The sequence below is a fragment of the Podarcis liolepis genome, assembly GCF_965112155.1.
Source record: "Podarcis liolepis genome assembly, chromosome: 15".
Classification (NCBI taxonomy): domain Eukaryota; kingdom Metazoa; phylum Chordata; class Lepidosauria; order Squamata; family Lacertidae; genus Podarcis; species Podarcis liolepis.
Genome location: NC_139566.1, coordinates 5,214,435 through 5,235,269, shown reverse-complemented (window position 1 = coordinate 5,235,269; position 20,835 = coordinate 5,214,435). Strand labels below are relative to the sequence as shown.

The window sequence follows — 20,835 nt, the reverse complement described above, 5'->3', positions numbered from 1 at the left end:
ACTGGGTGTGAAGCAGCGTCCCAGGCAGCATAAATCACAGCAACCTTTGCCAAATCTGGGCAAGTGGAGTCTAGTGCCATCTCGACAATGTTTTCTTTAGCCTACACTGCAGGGCTTGCATCACGTGCGATTCCACGACGGGGCTGTCTTAAGCCCCCATTTACAATATAGGATCAATCAAGGCAGTCCATTGTTGTCATTTTATTTATTCAATATATATCCCACCCTTCCTCCCAAAGGAACCCAGTGTATGAACTGCACTCGTCCAGCATGGTTTGCAATTCAGGATCGGCGGCCTACACGGCAGGGCTGTTGTGCGCAATTTGCTATGCAAAACACACAGGGTTGGCGGCGGCCTACAGCACCGCAGGGCTGTTTTAAACACGCAGCCGCCTTATTGGCTTATAACGGGTTTTGTAATTTTAAACGCCTCCGGGTTTTATAATGGCTTTTTTTTTTTTTTTTTAGAAATCAGCGGGGAGGGATGGGCGGTTGAGGGTTTAGCCGTCGCCATGGTTACCAACGAGCGGCCCCCGCCGCCACCAGAGACAAAATGGCGTCGGAGGCGGCCCACCCGGAAGTCCCGCCTCCAAACGTGAAGCCTCTCCGTAAGACTTTCGAAACGCGAGGGAACGGTGGGGAGGGAGAAGCCCGGCACCTCTATGGTTCGGGGCCACTTCCGTTTCCCGAGCACGCCTTCCGCTTCCGGCCCGAGCGCGCCGACGACGTTCCGTCTCCGTCCGTGGGAGTTCTGTGGCGCGGCCTTTTCCCTTGCCTGGCCGAGGAGGACGAGGAAGAGGGAGGGCCGCCCCTCCGCCGCCCGGTGAGTGAGAGGAGGGCGAGGAAGGAGAAGGGCCGGCAGGGGGCCGCTTGAGGGGATTCGGGGGCCGGCAGGGGGCGTGGCCTTTCCTCGTTGGGGGAGGGGTTGGGGGGCCTCCTCTCCCCCTCTCAGGAAGGGGGAGGGGATGCTCTTTTTGGGGTCTGTGGGTCAGGCCGAGGTGGGTTTGCCAGGCTCGCTCCTGGGAGCCCCACAAGCAGGTCCTGAAGGCGGGAGGTCCTCCTTTCCTCCCCAGCATTTTGGGACTCTGTACAGGTAGACTGCTCTGGTAGGTGGAGGCTCCGTCCCCGTTTGCAGTGGTTCCTTTCAAGAGAACCCCTGCTGGGTCGATCCTGAGGTCCTAAGAACGTCAGACGAGCCCTTCTGCTGGATCAGGCCAAAGGTTTTTGTTTTTATCAAGCCCAGCTTCCTGTTCTGGTCAAATAACCCCAAGAACTTAGGAGGTTAAATGGAGTGCCACTGGGCCTGGAAGCTCCATAACAGCATTTGAAGGACCCTACTAGATCAGGCCGGGACGCGGGTGGCGCTGTGGGTTAAACCACAGAGCCTAGGACTTGCCAATCAGAAGGTTGGCGGTTCGAATCCCCATGACGGGGTGAGCTCCCGTTGCTCGGTCCCTGCTCCTGCCAACCTAGCAGTTCAAAAGCACGTCAAAGTGCAAGTAGATAAATAGGTACCACTCCGGCGGGAAGGTAAACGGTGTTTCCCTGCGCTGCTCTGGTTCGCCAGAAGTGGCTTAGTCCTGCTGGCCACATGACCCGGAAGCTGTACGCCGGCTCCCTCGGCCAATAAAGCGAGATGAGCGCGCAACCCCAGAGTCGGCCATGACTGGACCTAATGGTCAGGGGTCCCTTCAACTTTACCTTTACTAGATCAGGCCAGAGCCCCCCCCCCATTTAGTCCTGTATCCGGCTCGCACAGTGGCCAACCAGATGCCTCAACAGGAAGCCCCTAAGCAAGCGGATCCTGAGCGCAAGACCAACTATGTCTAGCATAGAGAACTAGTGGACTCCCTGAAGAGTGAAACATTTTTTCTCCTTCCTCTGCCAGCCCTTGTCAGCCTGATTATTATTATTTTCTTCCCTTTTCATGGCTTGTTTTCATATTCTGGCATTCAGAGGCGTGCTGCTTCTGAACATGGATGTTCCATTGTGCTATTGCATTTGTTGTTGTTGTTTACTAAATTTTTATACTGCCTTCATCCAAAGATCACAGGGTGGTTCACAACATAAAAATACGGAATGAGAACACAGAATACATAATAAAACAAAAACAAGCCAATTGTAAACAAACTATTGTAGTTTATGCAGACTAGATTAGGGAAGGAAGCTAACAGGCAGTCCAATTCATGGGCCTGCTCTGTCAGAGAAAGAGTTGAATAAGAGAAGTGCCTGGCTGAATCAGACAAAAAGAAGAAGTCTAGAGACCTCTGGAAACCTCGCAAGTTATTGGTCCTCAGAGATAAATTGCCTTTCCACATTGAGCTTCCTCCAACTTCTCCTGCATGCTAGCTCCTGAGGGAGCCATCCAGGAAAAGAAGGAAAGCAGCCAGCTAAATTCTCTGTTGTGAAGCTCACAAGCAGAGAAGTAAGGAAGGAGTAGTCTCCCCCAGTTGTTTGTCTCCAGCGCTGTGTTTTCAGATACGCTCCCTTTGAACATGGAGGTTCTGTTTCTTATGGCTGCCTTCTTTTCCTCTTGTGAATTCATCCAATTCTTTTCTAAAACGACATCAGGCACAACTGTGTCTTGTGGCAATGAATTCCTTTCTAAAAATTGTGCTGTGTGCAGAAATACTTGATTCTCTCAGTGATGAATGAATTTCCAATCAGTTTGAGGCATTGTACCATGAGATAGGGAGAAAAAACCTACCCTTCACTTCGTCTTCACCATGCATCATTTTATAATCTTCTGTCATGTCTTCTTCCTCCCAGACACCTATTGACAGGAAGTCCTGAATGTCGGCCCTTTTTCATTGGTGAGGAGGTGCCTTTTTGCTCTCCGCTGATCAGTTCGCTTTCCTTTTGCTTGAACCTTTTGCAGTGCTGTAGTATCATTTTTTTAGCAGGCATAATTGGAAGTGTGCACAATATTTCACAGGCCACTGTGACTGCATTTAATAATATGTATTTCTACAGGGAATTACGTGCAGGCTTCCAATAAAATAAAGGCACCCTCACCCTGTTGTCTCCTGCATATTCCCATTTATGTTGCAGGCCCCTTCTTGGGTAGGGACCCTCTGTTTTCTGGACCCCAGCCTGTGTTATGCTCTAAAGCTGAGGCTTGCAGATGTCAGATAGGTGGGGATCTAGTTTGTGTTTTTGGTAGAGCTCCCAAGATCCACCAAGAAAGAGGCAAGTTGTAAAATAGTGCCTCAAGGGGAGAAGTCCTATAAACATTCCATGGACATAGCATGCATAGATGCATATAGATCTACATCTGAGGCTACACAACTGATCAGACATTTGAACACCTACATCTCTAAAACTTCACCCAGCAGAGACCTGGCAACCAGGTAATCATATTTTACAGGAACACAAGGGCTGGCAAATGATTTGCACAAGGCCAGCCATGATATATAATTATTGGGTGAAGTTCATTGCACTAATATAATCATACAATCAGCGCAAACCTTTCTCCTCGCCAGAGATACCACCTTGCCAGAGGGGGAGCCCTGCTCACTGTTGCAGGGGTTCTCCTGACTAAGAACTTTGGGGGGGGGGGCATTGTGCCAATGGCACTCATTGCTCTGGCTCCTGCTAGTTCAACTATTTAGCTGAATCCCTCTCATTTATTTTTAACTTGAGATTTTTCTTGCAGTTGTTGGGAGTCAGATCCCAATTTACCTTTTGCCCACCCTTGTTCTAAAGCACATACTGCTGTGATGTATGCTTTGTCACATAGGTAGCAACCTCTCCCCCAACCCTTTACATCTTCTGGTGCCCAGCGAAAACATTCCTCTTCAACCAGGCCTTTGGCTGATTAATATCTTTAAAATATCTTTGTGGGTATTATTGTATTGTTTTAGTTTTAACTATTTATATTGTGCTTTTATCCTGTATTTTTATCTTGTGAACTGTCCTGAGATCATTGGTATATAAATTTAATTGATGAAAATAGATAGATAGATAGATAGATAGATAGATAGATAGATAGATAGATAGTCTTCCAGTTCGAAAAGCTTCTTGCTGTACAGCACAGAGGCTGGGGTAAGGTGGGGGGTGCTTCCATTGAAGAAAGGCAAGCCAAAGGCTCCATTGGGCATTCAGAACCGGTTGTGTGATTCTCTGGATCCCAGCTAGATAAAACCCTGGAGAGATCTGACCACTAATCTGATAGCTTAAGCCTAAAAGAAGATATTACAAAGACAGTTTATTTATTCTATTGTTCAGTACAATCTGGTAACAAATGGCAATGTTCAATCTCATTGGAGTCTGGAGTATTCTTAGGTGTCGCTCAATAAGTAGGAAGTGGATTTTGGGCTGGGAAGAAGAGGATTCCCCCCCCCTCCTCTGCTGCCATTGATGGACAGTCAGGGAAGAGGCAGCCTGACAGGCTATGAGAAAGCTACGCTGGCTTATACCCAGCTAACCTATACTCAGAGTAGACCTACTGAAATTGGTGGTCCTCAGTTAATTGTGCCCATTAACGCCAATGGGCCTAATTAGTATGGCTAATGTTGAACACAACCCAAATAGTGCTGCTTAGGAATTACATGCCTTCTTTGTTGATGTGTACAAAGTTTGTTGATGTGCACTTTGTTGTGCGTGTACAAAGATACATAAAAGGAGCACAGCTATTCTTTCTAGCGTGAGCGTGACTGGTTTGTGATCACTTTGTGACAGCTTTTTCAAGATGCGCTTTCTTTTCCCGGCCCACTCAGACTCTGCCGAAGATGGCGCTCTCCAAGCGGGAGCTGGACGAGCTGAAGCCATGGGTGGAGAAGACCGTGAAGCGAGTCCTTGGCTTCTCGGAACCCACCGTGGTCACTGCCGCCTTGAACTGCGTTGGGAAGGGGATGGACAAGAAGAAAGCTGCCGGTAGGTCCTTGGAGCCAACTCCTGGGGGCAGAGAATTGAGTTCCTCTGTAGCTTGTTAAATTCTGATTTTATCCTTGCCGACCAACCCCCAAATACTTCACGCTTTAGTAACTCATCTATATCAACATACAGTGGTTTCTTGGTTTAAGAACAGCTTAGTTTATGAACAACTTGGATTAAGAACGCTGCAAACCCGGAGGTAGGTGTTTTGGTTTGTGAACTTTGCCTTGGAAGCAGAACATGGTCCGCTTCCTGTTGAGTGTGTTCCATTTATAAATTGAGTCCCCTGCTGCTATGGGAAAGCACGCTTTGGTTTAAGAACAGACTTCCGGAACGGATTAAGTTCGTAAACCAAGGTACCGCTGGACAGAGCGATTGTCCATCCAGCCCAGTATGCACTTATGTTTCTCAATGTGTTGTAAGTCACTTTGAGACTTTGGGGTAACAAGCTTAATATATTATGGAAACAATGATAATAGTATGATTGGTCTTGAAGATGAGATGGAATCTGCCTAACTTCATGTAGAATCAATTTCCTTAATGGCCTTTTAAAACTTTGGGTGGGTGGCTGCTTAATGAGTTTTGTTTCCCAGTGTTATTTATTTGGTAAAATGGTTTCATGCCTTATTTTATATTTAAATTGTAAACTTCCTTATGGTGCAGCTAACAAATGAATAAAAAGCAAGATTGTTGCAGGTGGAGTTCTTTATATTTGCATGCAGTTGCTTCCAGGGACACATCCGCACTCTGCAGCTAAAGCAGTATTGCACCACTTTAACAGTCGCGGCTTCCCCCAAATAATTCTGGGAATTGTAGTTTATAAAGGGTGCTGAGAGTTGTCAGGAGGAGTCCCGCCCATTTCCCTCAGACAGCTTCAGTTCCCAGAGTTCTCTGGGAAGAGGAATTGATTGTTAAACCACTGTGGGAATCATAACTCTGTGACAGCAATAGGGCATTTATTCTAACAACTGTCAGCATACCTTATAAACTACAGTTCCCAGGATTCGTTGGGGATAAGGAAGTCATGGCTGTGTAAAACGGTGTATTAGTGCTTTAAATGAAAAGTGCAGGCGTGGCCTAGATTGCTTATCTCTCTTGCCCCCCACCTCGCTCTTCCACCCCCACAGATCACCTGAAGCCTTTTCTGGATGACTCCACTCTGCGGTTTGTGGACAAGCTCTTTGAGGCCGTGGAGGAAGGCCGGAGCTCCCGGCACTCCAAATCCAACAGCGACCGGAACCGGAAGAGGGAGCTGAAGGTGAGATTAACGCTTCATCCTCTTTTGTTATGAAGGCAGCAAGAGTTTCAGATCTGGCTGTGGAGGTGGCAATAACGCCTCGCTGCATTTTCTTCTTCCAGGGAGTACTGTGTGTTGAAATGCCTAAGAATTCAAGAGAAAAGGCCTTTTTCCTTTATGGCAACAGAAAGTGTGTGCATCTTTCATTCTTTATTGGTCTTCTACATCTGCCTTCCTCTTCCTCTCAGTCCTTAAATCTTGACTTGTCAGAGATTTTAGGAGACTTTAAAAGCACACATTTCTTTAGAGTACAAATAATTAATTGCTGTGGCCAAGCTGCTTCTCTTGAACTGGTAGGTGTGCCTCAAAGCTCCCTGTTTGGATGAGGAGCCATCCATTTAGGGTTTGGCCCATAATAGCAATGAAGGCAGTTCAGCTAAGGCTTGCAGGCGGTTTGGATTTGTGTATCTATGCATGGCGTGTTTTTGTTTGCAGATCATAGCAGCTTCTTCCCACAATCAACCATGTCCCTTTTCTTGAGACACAGCAGGGAGGAATTTGCTTCCCTTGGCCCAGTGGAGTAAGGAGGACATGGATGGTGCTGTGAGAGACCATGTTCCTTCAGCACAAAAATGCTTTCATTTTGGAGGGTGGGAGGAGGAACATAAAATCTCACGCAGGTTTAGATTCACACTGCTCCATGTGTGAAAGGGTTTCTCTGCCAACAGGAATGCATTTAAAATTGTGTGTGTGTGTGTGTGATATAGATAATAATAACAACAAAATATATTCATGCTTTTATAGCAAAATGCTTCAGTTTTCACATTCTTTGGCTGCTTCTCAGACTGAAGAAAGCAGAAGCTGAAATGTGTTTGCAAAAATGCCTATTTTAAGCCACTGTACCAAATGCATATTTTAGTGATTAACTGCATCTTAAAAGTATCCAGAGCATAATCCATTATGATTGGATATGGTAATTGGATGTTTTTTATTGGAAAATTAATAAAAATGACTTAACAAAAAAAAAAGAGTATCCATAACAAACTTCAGAAAGTGCTGTGTGAAGCTTTAAAAATCCGTATGTGTGTGTGTGTATAGGACATGGTGTTTCCCCCTTGCAATTTTGCCTGAACTCATGAGGACCAGAAACTTGTTTCACCTGAAAGCAGATGAGGTGCTCAAGAAGCTGTGGGTTGGTTGTTGGTGTGTATAGCCTTTAGCCTATCGTATGAAGGATAATTCTTTGCTGTGAAAGTTCCACGTGAAGCCTCCACTAGTCACATGACTTCACCTGGCTTGTGCTGCTTTGGATGTCTCGGTGCTGGTGACTGTCAAAGTTTCCTCTGCCCTCTTTGCTTACAGGATGTCTTTGGGGATGACTCTGAGATTTCCAAGGAATCTTCAGGGGTGAAGAAGCGCCGCATCCCACGCTTCGAAGAAGTGGAGGAGGAGCCCGAGGTGATCCCTGGACCCCCGACTGAAAGCCCCGGGATGCTAACGAAGTTGCAGGTTGGTCTCAGATGAGCAGAGGCAAGGCATGGAGTGCTTGTCTGGGACAGTGATGATGATGATGATGATGATGATGATGATGATAATAATAATAATTTATTTATATCCCACCCTCCCCAGCCAAAGCCAGGCTTAGAGCGGCTAACAGCAATAAAAGTAACACAATCAGCTTGCTGGGATGGCGCATCTGTTGAGCCAGAGTACATATCCTCACACAGGCACCAGATGACCTTGGACTATCCTAGCTGCCTCATAGACAGGGTGGATTTGATTTAAATTAAATCAATTTAAATCACTAGTCAGTAAGACTGGATTTAAATCTTTTTTTTTACAGAAAGACTCATTCTTACAGAAAGACTCATTCTATAATCTTAATATTTACAAGCAGATGAAGGTTTCATTTTTGGAATAATAAATTTCCAGAGTAGTTTTTATGGTTATATAAAAAATTACTGATTTGGCTATACTATTAGAAATACATTGACAGATAATTATGAAATTATTGTGAGGTTTAATAAGTTAACTGTTTATATTTGGACAACTTTTCTGCTTTACTTTACTAGAAGACAAAACAATCATTTCCTCAATAACAATTCAAACAATTTATTTAACTAAAACAATAACGTTATAGCATATGTATCCATGTTTGTTAACTGATGTGGTTAAACTTTTTTTAAAAAAAAACTTAGACTGAGTTTGAGCACACATGAAAAACTTAAAACAAATCCTTATTTCCTGATGAATAGCCTTTGAACTATAGTGTAACTTAAATATAAAACTACCTTTAGAAAGATTTTTCCTCCAAAAGCATTTTATTTTAAAAGTCCAATTTAAATAAAAACATTTGATTTAAATAAAAAAATCCTATTTAAATAAGAAAAAAATCCGATTTTTATTTTTTAAAAAAATCATTGATTTTTATCCACCCTGCTCATAGGGGTGGTGAGGATCAAATGGGCAGGTAGGAAGGGGTTAACCAGATGTGGCATCTCAAGCTCTTTGGCGGAAAGGTAGAATATAAACGTAATCAGTGCGCCTGTGGATTTCCAGCTGTTTGTGGACCAAAAGTTCAGGGGGCCTGGCTTTTTACATGGACACTAGACTGGTGACTGGGAGTGGCCGCCGGGACCACATAACATCATTCCTGAGAGATCTGCATTGGCTCCCAGGACGTTTCCGAGCACAATTCAAAGTGTTGGTGCTGACCTTGAAAGCCCTAAACGACCTCGGTCCTGTATACCTGAAGGAGCGTCTCCACCCCCATTGTCCAGCCCGGACACTGAGATCCAGCGCCGAGGGCCTTCTGGCGGTTCCCTCACTGTGAGAAGTGAGGTTATAGGGAACCAGACAGAGGGCCTTCTTGGTAGTGGCGCCCACCCTGTTTAACACTCTCCCTTCAGATGTGAAGGAAATAAGCAGTTATCCTATCTTTAAAAGACATCTGAAGGCAGCCCTGTTTAGGGAAGTTTTTAATATTTAATGCTGTATTGTTTTTAACATTTGATTGGGAGCCTCCCAGAGTGGCTGGGGAGACTCAGCCAGATGGACGGGGTATAAATAATAAATTATTATTATTAAGCTGCGTTATACCAAGGCAGGCTGTTGGGGTCCAGTTCTAACATCTTCCCCCCTCTTCCCACTTTCAGATCAAGCAGATGATGGAAGCTGCCACACGTCAGATTGAGGAGAGGAAAAAGCAGCTGAGCTTCATCAGTCCCCCTGCCCCACAGGTACAGCCTTGTTGCAGCCTGCACGAGCCATTGCACTGGTGGTTCTGCAGAGCTGAGTCCTTCCTGAGATTTACCGTATTTTTCACTCTATAACACGCACCAGACCATAACACGCAAGTAGTTTTTAGAGGAGGAAAACAAGAAAAAAAATATTCTAAACGAAATAGTGGATATATGATTTTTGTGGTTTATGCTGTGGCCACAGACATGTGATCTGACAGTAAGTTTGGAGTAGCCCAATGCAAAAATCCTGAGGATCCATGTGGATCCATGCTTTGTAACCACGGAGGAGGGAAGGAAGGGGAACCATGGATCCTCTGCTCATGACTGCAGCAGATCCCCACCACCACCCGCAGGCATTTCCTCCATAACACGCACAGACATTTCCCCTTACTTTCTAGGAGGAAAAAAGTGAGTGTTATGGTGCAAAAAATACGGTAATTCTTCCAAGGCACATCCATACTTAAGTTTGTGGGCATGAAATACTGAAGCCATGGGAGGGTCCCACTTTGAGCATCGCAGACGGTAGGCACCAAAACCCCTCATCAATACAGACCTGAAATAAAGTGGCGTTTTATGCACTGGCCGCAAAAAAAGATTAGAAAGCGGGAGTTCAATAACATTGCTTTAAGTTCAGAAGAAGGTTTCTGAGCTGTAGAATTCGGGGGCTGTCTCCTCCTAAGTTCCACTAAAAGTAGAATGGACTTCAGTTAGCCGTGTGTTCACTTCAGTGGGTTTACTCTTGAGTAGAACTGTTATCTGCTTGTTTACGGCATTTTGATCCTGCTTTCCAGACTGACCTCAGAAAGCGGTTTACACAAGATGATTGCAACCATTTTTAATTCTTTATTTGATTCCTTATTTGCGGGGGTTTGTTTTTTTTAAGTTACAGTAGAATGGAAAAGACAACTTGTTGGTTGGGGGGGGAATGATACTGCTTCTTCTCCACTCCCCCCACGGCAAGATGGTCCTTCAGATGCCCCTGTGGTGACACTTTGGGGTGGAGGGAGAGGCCACCATGGGAGCTGGAGGGTGACTCGCGCTGGATGCAGCCCAGGGTTCCCACCCTCTCCAGCTCGTGCTTCCCTGTCTGTTTCCCTCTCCTCACCCCCTTCTTACGGCTTTGCGCCCTATCGCAAGGGAGGTGAGGCTGTATCTCTATCTCGGAGGGCCCCAGAGTCAGCCCTGCCTGCCTGCTGTTCCAGCCAGTGACTCCCCTCTCAACCTCTGCAGCCGAAAGCCCCGACAACCACCACCCAGCCAGAGCGCCTCCCCATTGGCAACACCATCCAGCCCTCGCAGGCGGCCACCTTCATGAATGACGCCATTGAGAAGGCCCGCAAGGCTGCCGAGCTGCAGGCCCGGATCCAGGCCCAGCTGGCACTGAAGCCTGGCCTGATCGGCAACACCAACATGGTTGGCTTGGCCAACCTGCACGCCATGGGGATCGCCCCGCCGTGAGTATCGCAACACTCTGCCCAGGGGGGTGGGTGGGGGGTGGGATGTGCTTTCGGTTTGCTTGCTTTGTTTGTGTTCTTTTTCTTTCTTTCTTTCTCGTTTTTATTGGTCTGCAAAGTTGACAAGCCTGATGAAACGCCACTGAATGGTTTTTTCTCATTGGACAGAAATGGATCACATGGGCAGAAATGTCCCATCACACAGGGATTTGCCCCTTGTACGCGGTAAGCCAGTAGCAGCCAGCCCTTCCTGGCAAGTGTGACCCAAGAGAAGTGTCTCAGGCAGGGGTGGGGAACCATTGCCAAGTCACATGACCCTCCTGGGGAACTCCCTGGAGGTGGGGTCAGAGGCCAAAGTGGACAGGGCAACGGGTGCGTGATTCTTCCCTTGCCTCAAACAGGAGGCTCCATCCGTCCACCCATCAATGCTACAGATTTCTCCCTCCGGCCCCGATTGAAAATCATATACTCATGTAAATTATGAATATGGAACTGTCACATTTCACGCCAAAGCCCTCATAGAGGGTGGGTGTGGAGGAGAGCCGGCAAGGGGTGTTTTTCTTGGGGGGAGGGCATGTCCGTGTCCCAAGGAGCAGCTAGCAAGGCCACATTTGGCGCCCCAGGCCAGAGGTTCCCTACCCCTGTTCTAAAGTGTGGGTGGGAAGACTTCAGACTTGTGAGATCTATTTTGTGATGTTGTTTTTCCTAGACCCTCCCCTCCCTCCCCACCCCAGCTGGGTTCAGGTGGAAAAATAGTGGCTTAGAAAGAGGGGTTGGGGCAGAGGACCTGCACCCGAGAGGTGCCCCGTTCCATAATTCTAAGGCTATCTTAGCCCAGAAATTTGCTTTTAGAAGCAGAGCTGGGAGATCACAGTCCTTCCACACAAATGCCTTCCCTTGCCCACCTTCAAAGCTTTATTTCAGCAGCGTAGTTGGTGGCGGGGGTGGGGGCGTAGTCGAGAGTCAGAAATCCTACAGATCCTTTCTGTACACAACCCCGACAGGCAAAAAAAAGGGCCAGGGCTTTATTTGGGTTTTCTTTATGGGAGGTGGCTTCCCAGAATCCCTTGTTCCGTAGGCTTTATTTCAGACTAAGTGGGCTTGAGACTCTTGCTCCGTTCCCAGTGGGATCAGGGCCGTTGGCCAGGGCTGCTTTGTAACCAGAGTTTGCCTTGGGGATGTCTTGGCCCAGGAAAGTGGAGCTGAAGGACCAGACCAAGCCGACGCCGCTGATCTTGGACGAGCAAGGCCGCACGGTGGACGCCACCGGCAAGGAGGTGGAGCTGACACACCGCATGCCCACCCTAAAGGCCAACATCCGGGCCGTGAAGAGGGAGCAGTTCAAGCAGCAGCTGAAGGAGAAGCCCTCCGAGGACATGGAGTCCAACACATACTTCGACCCCCGGGTCTACATCAACCCGGCCCAGCGGCCGAAGCGGACCTTCAAGTTCCACGACAAGGGCAAATTCGAAAAAATCGCCCAGAGGTTGCGGACGAAGGTACAGCACTTTCCTTCTAGCAAGCAGACATAACCCTCTCACCCAACATCCTGGGAAGGGGCATCATAGAGAGCTGGAGCAGGGTATAGTTAGGAAGATCCTGCTGGATCAGGCCAAAGGGGCCCCACATTCTTTAGCAGGAATGGTGTCAATAATAATAATAATAATAATAATAATAATAAATAATTTATTTCTGTCCCGCCCTCACCAGCTGAAGCCAGGCTCAGAGTGGCTAACAACAGTAAAATCATGCAGCATTCTAAAATCAATTCATTATAAAATCAATTCAAATCAAATTAATGGCAACCATTGGGCTAGAGTTCTGTGAGGATTACCAAAGGAGGGGGTCAGGCTGTGCCCTGGCCAAAGGCCTGGTGGAACAGCTCTGTCTTGCAGGCCCTGCGGAAAGATGTCAAGTCCTGCAGGGCCCTAGTCTCTTCTGACAGAGTGTTCCACCAGATCGGGGCCACAGCTGAAAAAGCCCTGGTCTGGTTGAGGCCAGCCTAACCTCCCTGTGGCCTGGGACCTGCAAGATGTTTTTGTTTGAAGACGGTAAGTTCCTCTGTGGGACATACCAGGAGAGGTGGTTCCGTAGGTACGAGGGTCCTAGGCCGTATAGGGCCTTAAAGGTTAAAACCAGCACCTTAAACCTGATCCTGTACTCCACCGGGAGCAGCTGGTATAGCACTGGGTGAATGTGATCCCGCAGCAAGGACCCTGTAATGAGTCTCGCTGCGGCATTCTGCACCCGCTGGAGTTTCTGGTGCCTGTAGGAAACCCGTAAGCTGGACCCCAGCACAAGAGCCAGTCTTCCGTCCTGTTGTTTCTAGCAACTGGTGTTCAGAAGCATCACTGCCTCTGACCATGGATGGAACATAGGAATCTGCCTTATACTGCATACACACAATGCGTTTGAAGCATATTCGAGGCACATTTCTCTCTCTCAAAGAATTCTGGGCACTGTAGTTTATCCCTCGCAAATTTACAATTCCCAGGAACCCCTTGGCAAATTAATTACAAGTCAAAACTTGTAGAAAGGGGCAGAGAAGCAAGTCTGTAAGCAGGAGCTCAGCATAAGCGGACGCTTTCCTCCTGTCCTGGGAAGGCAAAGTGTGAGTCACAGTCATCCCATGTATATAGATAGCATGGTACTCTTGCTTGCTTGCTCTTAAGGAAAATATATTTCTTAGGGAGTGGGGAGCAGAATATCCTCCTTAAAAACAACCTAAAATAAATAACTACATTAAACTTCATAAAGGCTCCCTTGAATGGGCACCTGCTGGCAGTGCATATTTGCCGCAGGTGAGCAGACAAATAGTTCTTTATCAGGCTGATGCTGGCGAGGGCTGGATCAGGCCCACTGCACTGGGGGCCTTTGACTTCTCCAGAAACACCCTTGCCATGGATACTTGGAAAGCCCCATCAGAGAGAACTGGCGCCTCTAGGGCAGTTAATATTTTGAATTAAGTGTTTTATTTCTCTTCCGTGCACCTTCCTGAAAACCCTTCTGTCTCCCTCAGGCACAGTTGGAAAAACTCCAGGCCGAGATTTCTCAAGCTGCCAAGAAGACGGGAATCCACACCTCGACCAAATTGGCCCTTATCACCCCCAAGAAGGAGCTAAAGGAAGGGGACACCCCCGAGGTGGAATGGTGGGACTCCTACATCATACCCAATGGCATCGATTTGTGAGTTGCTCTGCCATTCAGCTCTTAAATCTCTGGGCTAGAATTAATTCTGGGGTGAGTCCACCCTTCTTGCTGCCTGCTTTCCTGAATTTGTAAGACCACATTTCTTCAAAGAACTGAAGGCATTCAGTTTTTAAGCGTGGGGGCGGACGGATCTGTAGCCGTCCAAATGTTCCAATACTCCAGTACTCAGCATGGCCAGCGGTTAGGGGCTGGTGGGAGTTGTAGTCCCACAAATTCCAGTGTGCTACAGATTCCTCTGTCTCTGCTGTAGAGCAGGGATGGGGAGCCCTTGGCTCATGGGCCAAATTAAGTGTGCTAGGCCACGGCTGTTTTAAGTTGCACAGGCTCGCCCGGCGTCCTGTGACATCAGGAATAGAGCAGGTGAAGCCCTTGTTGTCCAGGAGCACTCAGGAGAGCTCTTCATTTCTTTCCAGCAGGGCCTGCTGTTTAAATTTGGCACCAGGTGCCAGCCCTGCTGAGATGGTTCCCAAATTGGAGCTGTCCACTGGACTTAATCCATGTCGGCAGCCAGGCTAATAGAACACAACGCAGCACAGCAGCATAGTTACCTTGGGCGTTTGATGGGGGGAAATCAGGTCGGGGGCCTTTAGCTCCCAAGCTAGCTATTCTGAGGAGGCAGCTGGGGCACTGCCATGGAGAGGGTTTTCCTAGATGAGCACTTAGCCCTCCTAACCCTAACCCTAACCCTAACCCTAACCCTAACCCTCCAAGCCTCAGCTCCTTGCAGCAGGCATAAGCAGTGTGAGGATCAGAATAGGTTAAGAAGAGGAGCACCCTCCTCTTGAGGCGTCACCCGCAACTGTGCAAATTCTCCTTCCCGTTTCAGAAAAGCCGCCGATTCGCTTAAAAAAGAGGACTATTTTGGCATCACGAACTTAGTGGAGCACCCAGCTCAGCTAAACCCTCCAGGTGAGCACACTCCATCTCTTTGCTTCTGCATCGGGGGGAGAGCGGAATCCGTAGAGACAAGAAGATTGGAAGCAGAACAGATGGGTGCAGAGCCCAAACCCTGCTCCGTTCCCCTTAACCCCCACCCTTTCTGTCCCCAGGGAATGGAGAGCTTGGTGAGTCTGAAAGCCCCAGATCATTTTATTTATTTAGGGGTGTTTGTGCGCTGCCTACTAACCACAGTTCTCGAGGTAGCTTGCAATACGTTTTAAACACAGTGAAATAGGAAATGATCCAATAGGCAGTACAGCAGGGGAAAGATGTGTGTGTGGTGTTCGCCTGATGCTCCAATCTCCTTGCTTAGGATTGACTGCTTTAGTAGCTAGGTGTCAACCCCACACAGGGCATGACCTTCCTCACCGGGCTGCTACTGCTGCTGTATCTCACAATCCACCCACAACCAGTGCAGGAAGCTCTGTGAGAGCAAAGATCTTATCTGCCTCGCCCCCAGTCTTCAGATCAGTAGTCTTTGAGGAACTGAACAGTATGGGGAATGTGTGGATATTGGGAAAGGGGGCCTAACCTTTTTGAAAAAAGAAGGCTCCTATAATATCACAGGCACAGTACTCAATATACCGCACTTTAATCTTTGTTGGAAGCCACCCAGAGTGGCTGGGGAAACCCAGCCAGATGGGCGAGGTACAAATAATAAATTATTATTATTATTATTATTATTATTATTATTATTATTATTATTATTATTATTATTATTATTCCCAGACACCAAACAGTCTAAAAATCACATAGAATGAAGCACACACAAAGGTGTGGGAGGAAATAAGCTTTCTGCCAAAGCTTCCTTCTGCTGCTACGAGTATAATGTGTTTATTTTCATGTTTTTAAAAGTGTTGTAAGCCACTCGGAGACGTTTAAGTGAGCAACACGTCTAAGTAATTATAATGGAGGTGGGAAGAAGCTTGGTGGGTGAGCCCCATTCTAAAAGGAGAAAACCCTGCTTGTCTCTGACTGTGTTTCTGCTTCGTTGTCCTTGTGATGTGTGTCCCCCACCCCGACCCCAGTGGACAGTGACATGCCGGTGACCCTGGGGGTCTACCTCACCAAAAAAGAGCAGAAGAAACTACGGCGCCAGACCCGGAGGGAAGCGCAGAAGGAGTTGCAGGAGAAAGTGAGGTTAGGCCTCATGCCGCCTCCTGAACCAAAAGGTAGGGATTTTTGTAGTGGACATGTGGGGCTTCTGTTGAGAGAGGGAGAGAGAGAAAAAAAACAACCCCTGAAACTTGAAGTTAGAATTCTAACGCATAATACTAGAACTCAGGATGGGGGCTATCCAGTGATGCTGAATGTGGGAAAGACAAAATGGAAGACTTAATCACACAGCACCTCATTAAACTCTGAAACCAGTTCCCACGAGATACAGGCATGGTGGTCACCCGGGGTCAGCAGACTTTTTCAGCAGGGGGCCGGTCCACTGTCCCTCAGACCTTTTGGGGGGCCGGACTATATTTTGAATAATAATAATAATAATAATTACTATTACTATTACCTTGCCCTCCCTGACCAGAGCTGGGCTCAGGGCGGCTAACACCAGTAAAATTACAATAAAAACATAATAGGGGAGGGGGGAAAACAACCATTTAAAATACAGGTTAAAAATACAATTTAAAATGCAGCCTCATTTTAATAATAGCCCATAAATCAAAACAATAAGGGGAGGGAAACGTAAGGGTCAGACTGAGTCCAAACCAAAGGCCAGGCGGAACAGCTCTGTCTTGCAGGCCCTGCGGAAAGATGAACGAATTCCTATGCCCCACAAATAACCCAGAGATGCATTTTAAATAAAAGCACACATTCTGCTCATGTAAAAACACGCTGATTCCTGGACTGTCCGCGGGCTGGATTTAGAAGGCGATTGGGCCAGATCTGGACCCCGGGCCTTAGTTTGCCTACCCACGGTGGTCACCAACTTGGATGACTTGAAAAGAGGAGCCACAGTGGCGATGTTCTGCCTTCACTGTCGGAGGCAACATGCTTCTGAATGCCAGTTGCTGGAAATGGTGGGAGGGGAGAGGTGCTGTTGCTCTCAGATCCTTCCCGTTTTGGCGTCTGGGTGGCCACTGTGGGAACAGGGTGCTGGACCCTTTGGCTTGATTTCTGTTCTCCACTTCTGCTCTCAATGCCATCGCTGTTTCTCCCTCTGCAGTCCGAATCTCTAACCTGATGCGTGTTCTGGGAACGGAAGCCGTTCAGGACCCAACCAAAGTAGAGGCTCATGTTCGTGCACAGATGGCCAAGAGGCAAAAGTAAGGTTGATGCTGATTTTTTTGTCATGTGTGCATGTGTGTGCGTGCATGTGTTTGTGTGTGTGTGTGTGTGTGTGTGCACATAAATTGGTACTATCCAGACCCAGTTCTCTTTCCTTGCTGATGCATCATCACACAGGAGTCTTTTATTTCAAAAATACAGCAACGATAGCAGAGAAAGTAAATGCATATATAACCTTGCTTCCCCAGAGCTCACGAAGAGGCAAATGCTGCACGGAAGCTCACCGTGGAACAGAGGAAAGCCAAGAAGGTTAAAAAGCTGAAGGAGGATATTTCACAGGGGGTCCACGTAGCTGTCTATAGGTGAGTCTTCTCCATCCCCAGAGGCAAAGGCCTCTCTGTGGCCTTTGCCCACGCCTTCTTCGCATCCCTGTCCCCCCACACCCAGAGGAAAGCTTTTAAAGAGAAAAGCTTTAACGCGTTTTTCTTCCCTCTCTCCAAAATTCCAAATGAATTTTGGAAACAGGTTGGTACAGAAATATCGGGAATTGTGGGTAGGAAGGTGGGATATCTAAATTAACGGTTCTTATTAGTCTGAGTAGCACCGAGTTACAAACAAAAGAGGAATGTAAATGGGTAAAATTGATGGTAACTGCAGCCAGACAGGTTATAGCGACTAATTGGAAAAATGCAAAAGAGTCAGGGGTGAATCAGTGGAGGAAAAAACTGAATAATATTATAATTTTAGAATATCTAACTGTGAAGATACACAGAATGAAATGGTTTAAGGTCAGTGAGAAAGAGAAGGATTGGTTTGGGAAGATACTGAATTATTTGGGTAGGTTTGAATAATTTGGGGTAATTAAAATGTTAAAAGTTAAATAAACCTTGTGGATGGAGGAGTGTGTACGTATATAAAATTGTACATATGGTTGATTTGAATATGTTATTATTGATTATGTATACCCATTGTATCAGTCGCCTGGGGGGCTTCACTGTTTGTGTTTTGGTTGTTGGTTAAAAAAAAATAAATTTAAACATCTCTTTCCTCTCTCTCTCTCTCAGAGTCCGAAATCTAAGCAATCCGGCAAAGAAATTCAAAATTGAAGCGAACGCCGGCCAGCTGTACCTAACAGGAGTTGTGGTTTTACACAAAGATGTCAATGTGGTGGTGGTAGAAGGAGGTGAGGCGGGCGAGGATGGGTTGCGCTCGGCTTACGTGTTCTGGGACGTGGGTTCCTCCACTGGAATCGCTCGGCAGCAGAACCAGGCCTGCTTCATGCAGCCCCAGCTTAACGCATGGAATTCCTCGCTGCAGGATAGTTCTTTGCAGTGGGGAGCTTTTATCAAAGGACGTTCTCCAGGGAACCTGTGGGGCTTGCAGGCGGGTGTGCGGGTTGGATGTGCAGCATGGCTTTCCACGTTCTCCCACCCAAGCCTTTCACAGAGCATTTTTTCCAACCCTCGTGTTCAAAATGCGCTCGAAGGAATGTGGGCAATCCTGCCGCTTTCTTAGAACCTTTCGCAATAACGTAACAACGCTGCTTTTTTGGCTGACTGCCCACACTCCCTTCAGAATTAAAATGGCCCTCGGTGATCTTTCTCTTTCCTCCTAGGCCCTAAAGCACAGAAAAAATTCAAACGGCTCATGTTGCATCGAATAAAGTGGGATGAGCAGACATCAAATACAAAAGGAGACGGTAAGGACACACATAACCCACCCCACTCGCATAACCCTCTTATGCCCAGCATAAGGGAGTACAGTATTTATTTTAAATGGTGTTTTAAAATAAATCAGGTGCTATAAGAAATCTGCAGAGATAGTGCAGGATAGTACACACCCTGGAAACGATCTCTTTCAGCTTCTTCCTTCTGGAAGAAGGTATAGGGTTATAAAGACTAGGGCTAGCTGCCTGAGAAACAGTTTCTACGCAAATGCAATTCTGGTTCTAAACGCATCATAAGGAGTCTCTATAGTATATTGTATTTTAAAATGGGGTTTCAGAGTTTTTAGGGGTTTTTGAATGTTTTATGTAGATTTTCAGTTTCATTGTTCTGTGTGGGACAATGACAATAAAGATCTCGTATATAATTGTGGTTCCACTCTCTCAGTTGACAACACATCAAAACTCTAAGCACTTATCAGAGCATTTTAAAAAAACCAATAGCCACAAGGCCTTTTGATCAGAGGAGAGTGCTATTAATGGCTCCCAGGCATGATGACTGTGTTCTGCTTCCATGGTCAGAAGCAGCAAGGCTTCTGTATAACCACGGGAGGGGAGAAGAGGGCTCTTGTGTTTGGGTCCTGCCTTTGGGCTTCCCATTGGGGCCTCTGATTGGCCACTGTGAGAACAGGATGCTGGAGTAGACGGCCCATTGGCTCGGTCCAGCAGGCTCTTCTCTTGTACTAGCTGATTTTTGGAATCTCCTTACCAAACAGAGGTCCCAGTCTGATGCATGCAGCACTTGAGAAAAAGCCCTCCTTCAGGCTGATAGTCCAATAGTGTTCAGCTTTAAGCACAGCCTTCTCTCTCTCTCTCCCTCCCACCCCCCGGTTTTCCTTTCTTCAGATGACGACGAATCCGACGAGGAGTCTGTGAAAAAGTCAAACAAATGTTCCCTGGTTTGGGAGGTAAGTATCCACTTAAATCCCTGGGTCTTTTCACTTCGTTTTCTGGGCCACTCTGAAATTGTTGGACCCCACTCTTCCAATATCTTGCCTGTATCTCCCCTCCCACCCACTGCAACGTCCCAGGTGTGGCCACCAGACTGTTTGTGAAAAGATACCGAACCTATTCTTGGGATTGCCAGCCTCCTCCCTAGAACTCCGTTTTGTTTGGAGGGTCTTCCTGGTTAAATGAGTTTAAGCTTCAAGTGTTTACTTCCTGGTCCACAGCGCTAAGCACGTTAGTGGCCTTTTTTCCTTTCTTTTAACTCCTAAACCCAATTCCACCCCCTCTTGTCTTTCCCCCCCTCAGGGCACAGCAAAGGAGCGCAGCTTCGGGGAGATGAAATTCAAGCAGTGCCCCACCGAGAACATGGCACGGGAGCACTTTAAAAAACACGGAGCAGAGCACTACTGGGACCTGGCTCTGAGCGAGTCCGTATTAGAATCCACAGACTAAAGGGCCCCCCCTCTCTCTCTTGGCTTTTTGTGGTGTTCAGTTTGGAGAGTGAGAACTCAGCTGAGACTTTGGCCTTGGAGGTTCCTGCCCCCCCCCCCACCATCCAAGCGCCCCCTCCTCCCCAAACCCACTTTCTCCTTCAAGTTCCCTGCAGTGTGACAGCATACAATTAAAAGAAATATTTTTAAAAAACAGAGCAAAACTACCTAGGAGTTTTTCTGTTTTTGTTTTGGACTGAAACAGTTCGTGGATCTTGACGTGCGCTCTTTTTAGCTTCCTTGTCATGCCCTCTGGAAACAATCCGACTTGGAGGCCGTGGAGAAAGCGTCGAAAGAAATCCAGGTCTTCTCTTTTCCAAATCCATTGGCTTCCTAACCACACGCAACTCTTTGGTTTTGTTCTTCTTTTTTTGCCAGTTCAGTAGGTTTGTTTGGACATTAGGCAAGTCAGCCAGGCACCTCCGTCATGGGGAGAAAGGAGCACTTGTGGGGTCACCGACTTCGATGGACGTTAAGAGGGCAG

General features: G+C 47.1%; 1 protein-coding gene across 1 annotated transcript; it reads left to right on the top strand.

Annotated features, from left to right (window-relative positions):
- Nucleotides 1-613: 613 nt before the first annotated feature.
- PRPF3 (pre-mRNA processing factor 3) lies at nucleotides 614-20,507 on the top strand. The gene is made up of 17 exons (XM_083477040.1): nucleotides 614-823; nucleotides 4,719-4,875; nucleotides 6,003-6,133; nucleotides 7,475-7,621; nucleotides 9,268-9,351; nucleotides 10,585-10,808; nucleotides 10,977-11,033; nucleotides 12,001-12,307; nucleotides 13,828-13,994; nucleotides 14,845-14,927; nucleotides 15,986-16,129; nucleotides 17,128-17,227; nucleotides 17,438-17,551; nucleotides 18,254-18,372; nucleotides 18,805-18,888; nucleotides 19,759-19,820; nucleotides 20,167-20,507. The coding sequence occupies exons 2-17, from the start codon at nucleotides 4,731-4,733 to the stop codon at nucleotides 20,311-20,313; spliced, it is 2,115 nt and encodes a 704-aa protein (XP_083333166.1). The 5' UTR covers nucleotides 614-823; nucleotides 4,719-4,730; the 3' UTR covers nucleotides 20,314-20,507.
- The last annotated feature ends 328 nt before the right edge of the window (nucleotides 20,508-20,835 follow it).

What these genes read in the sequence shown, in the direction of transcription:
- PRPF3 (XM_083477040.1), top strand. Translation starts at nt 4,731, where the DNA reads ATGGCGCTCTCCAAGCGGGAGCTGGACGAGCTGAAGCCATGGGTGGAG. An exon ending in ATACCCAATGGCATCGATTT is followed by an intron (nt 13,995 to 14,844) that starts GTGAGTTGCTCT and finishes TTCCCGTTTCAG; the next exon opens with AAAAGCCGCCGATTCGCTTA. An exon ending in TGTGGTGGTGGTAGAAGGAG is followed by an intron (nt 18,373 to 18,804) that starts GTGAGGCGGGCG and finishes CTTTCCTCCTAG; the next exon opens with GCCCTAAAGCACAGAAAAAA.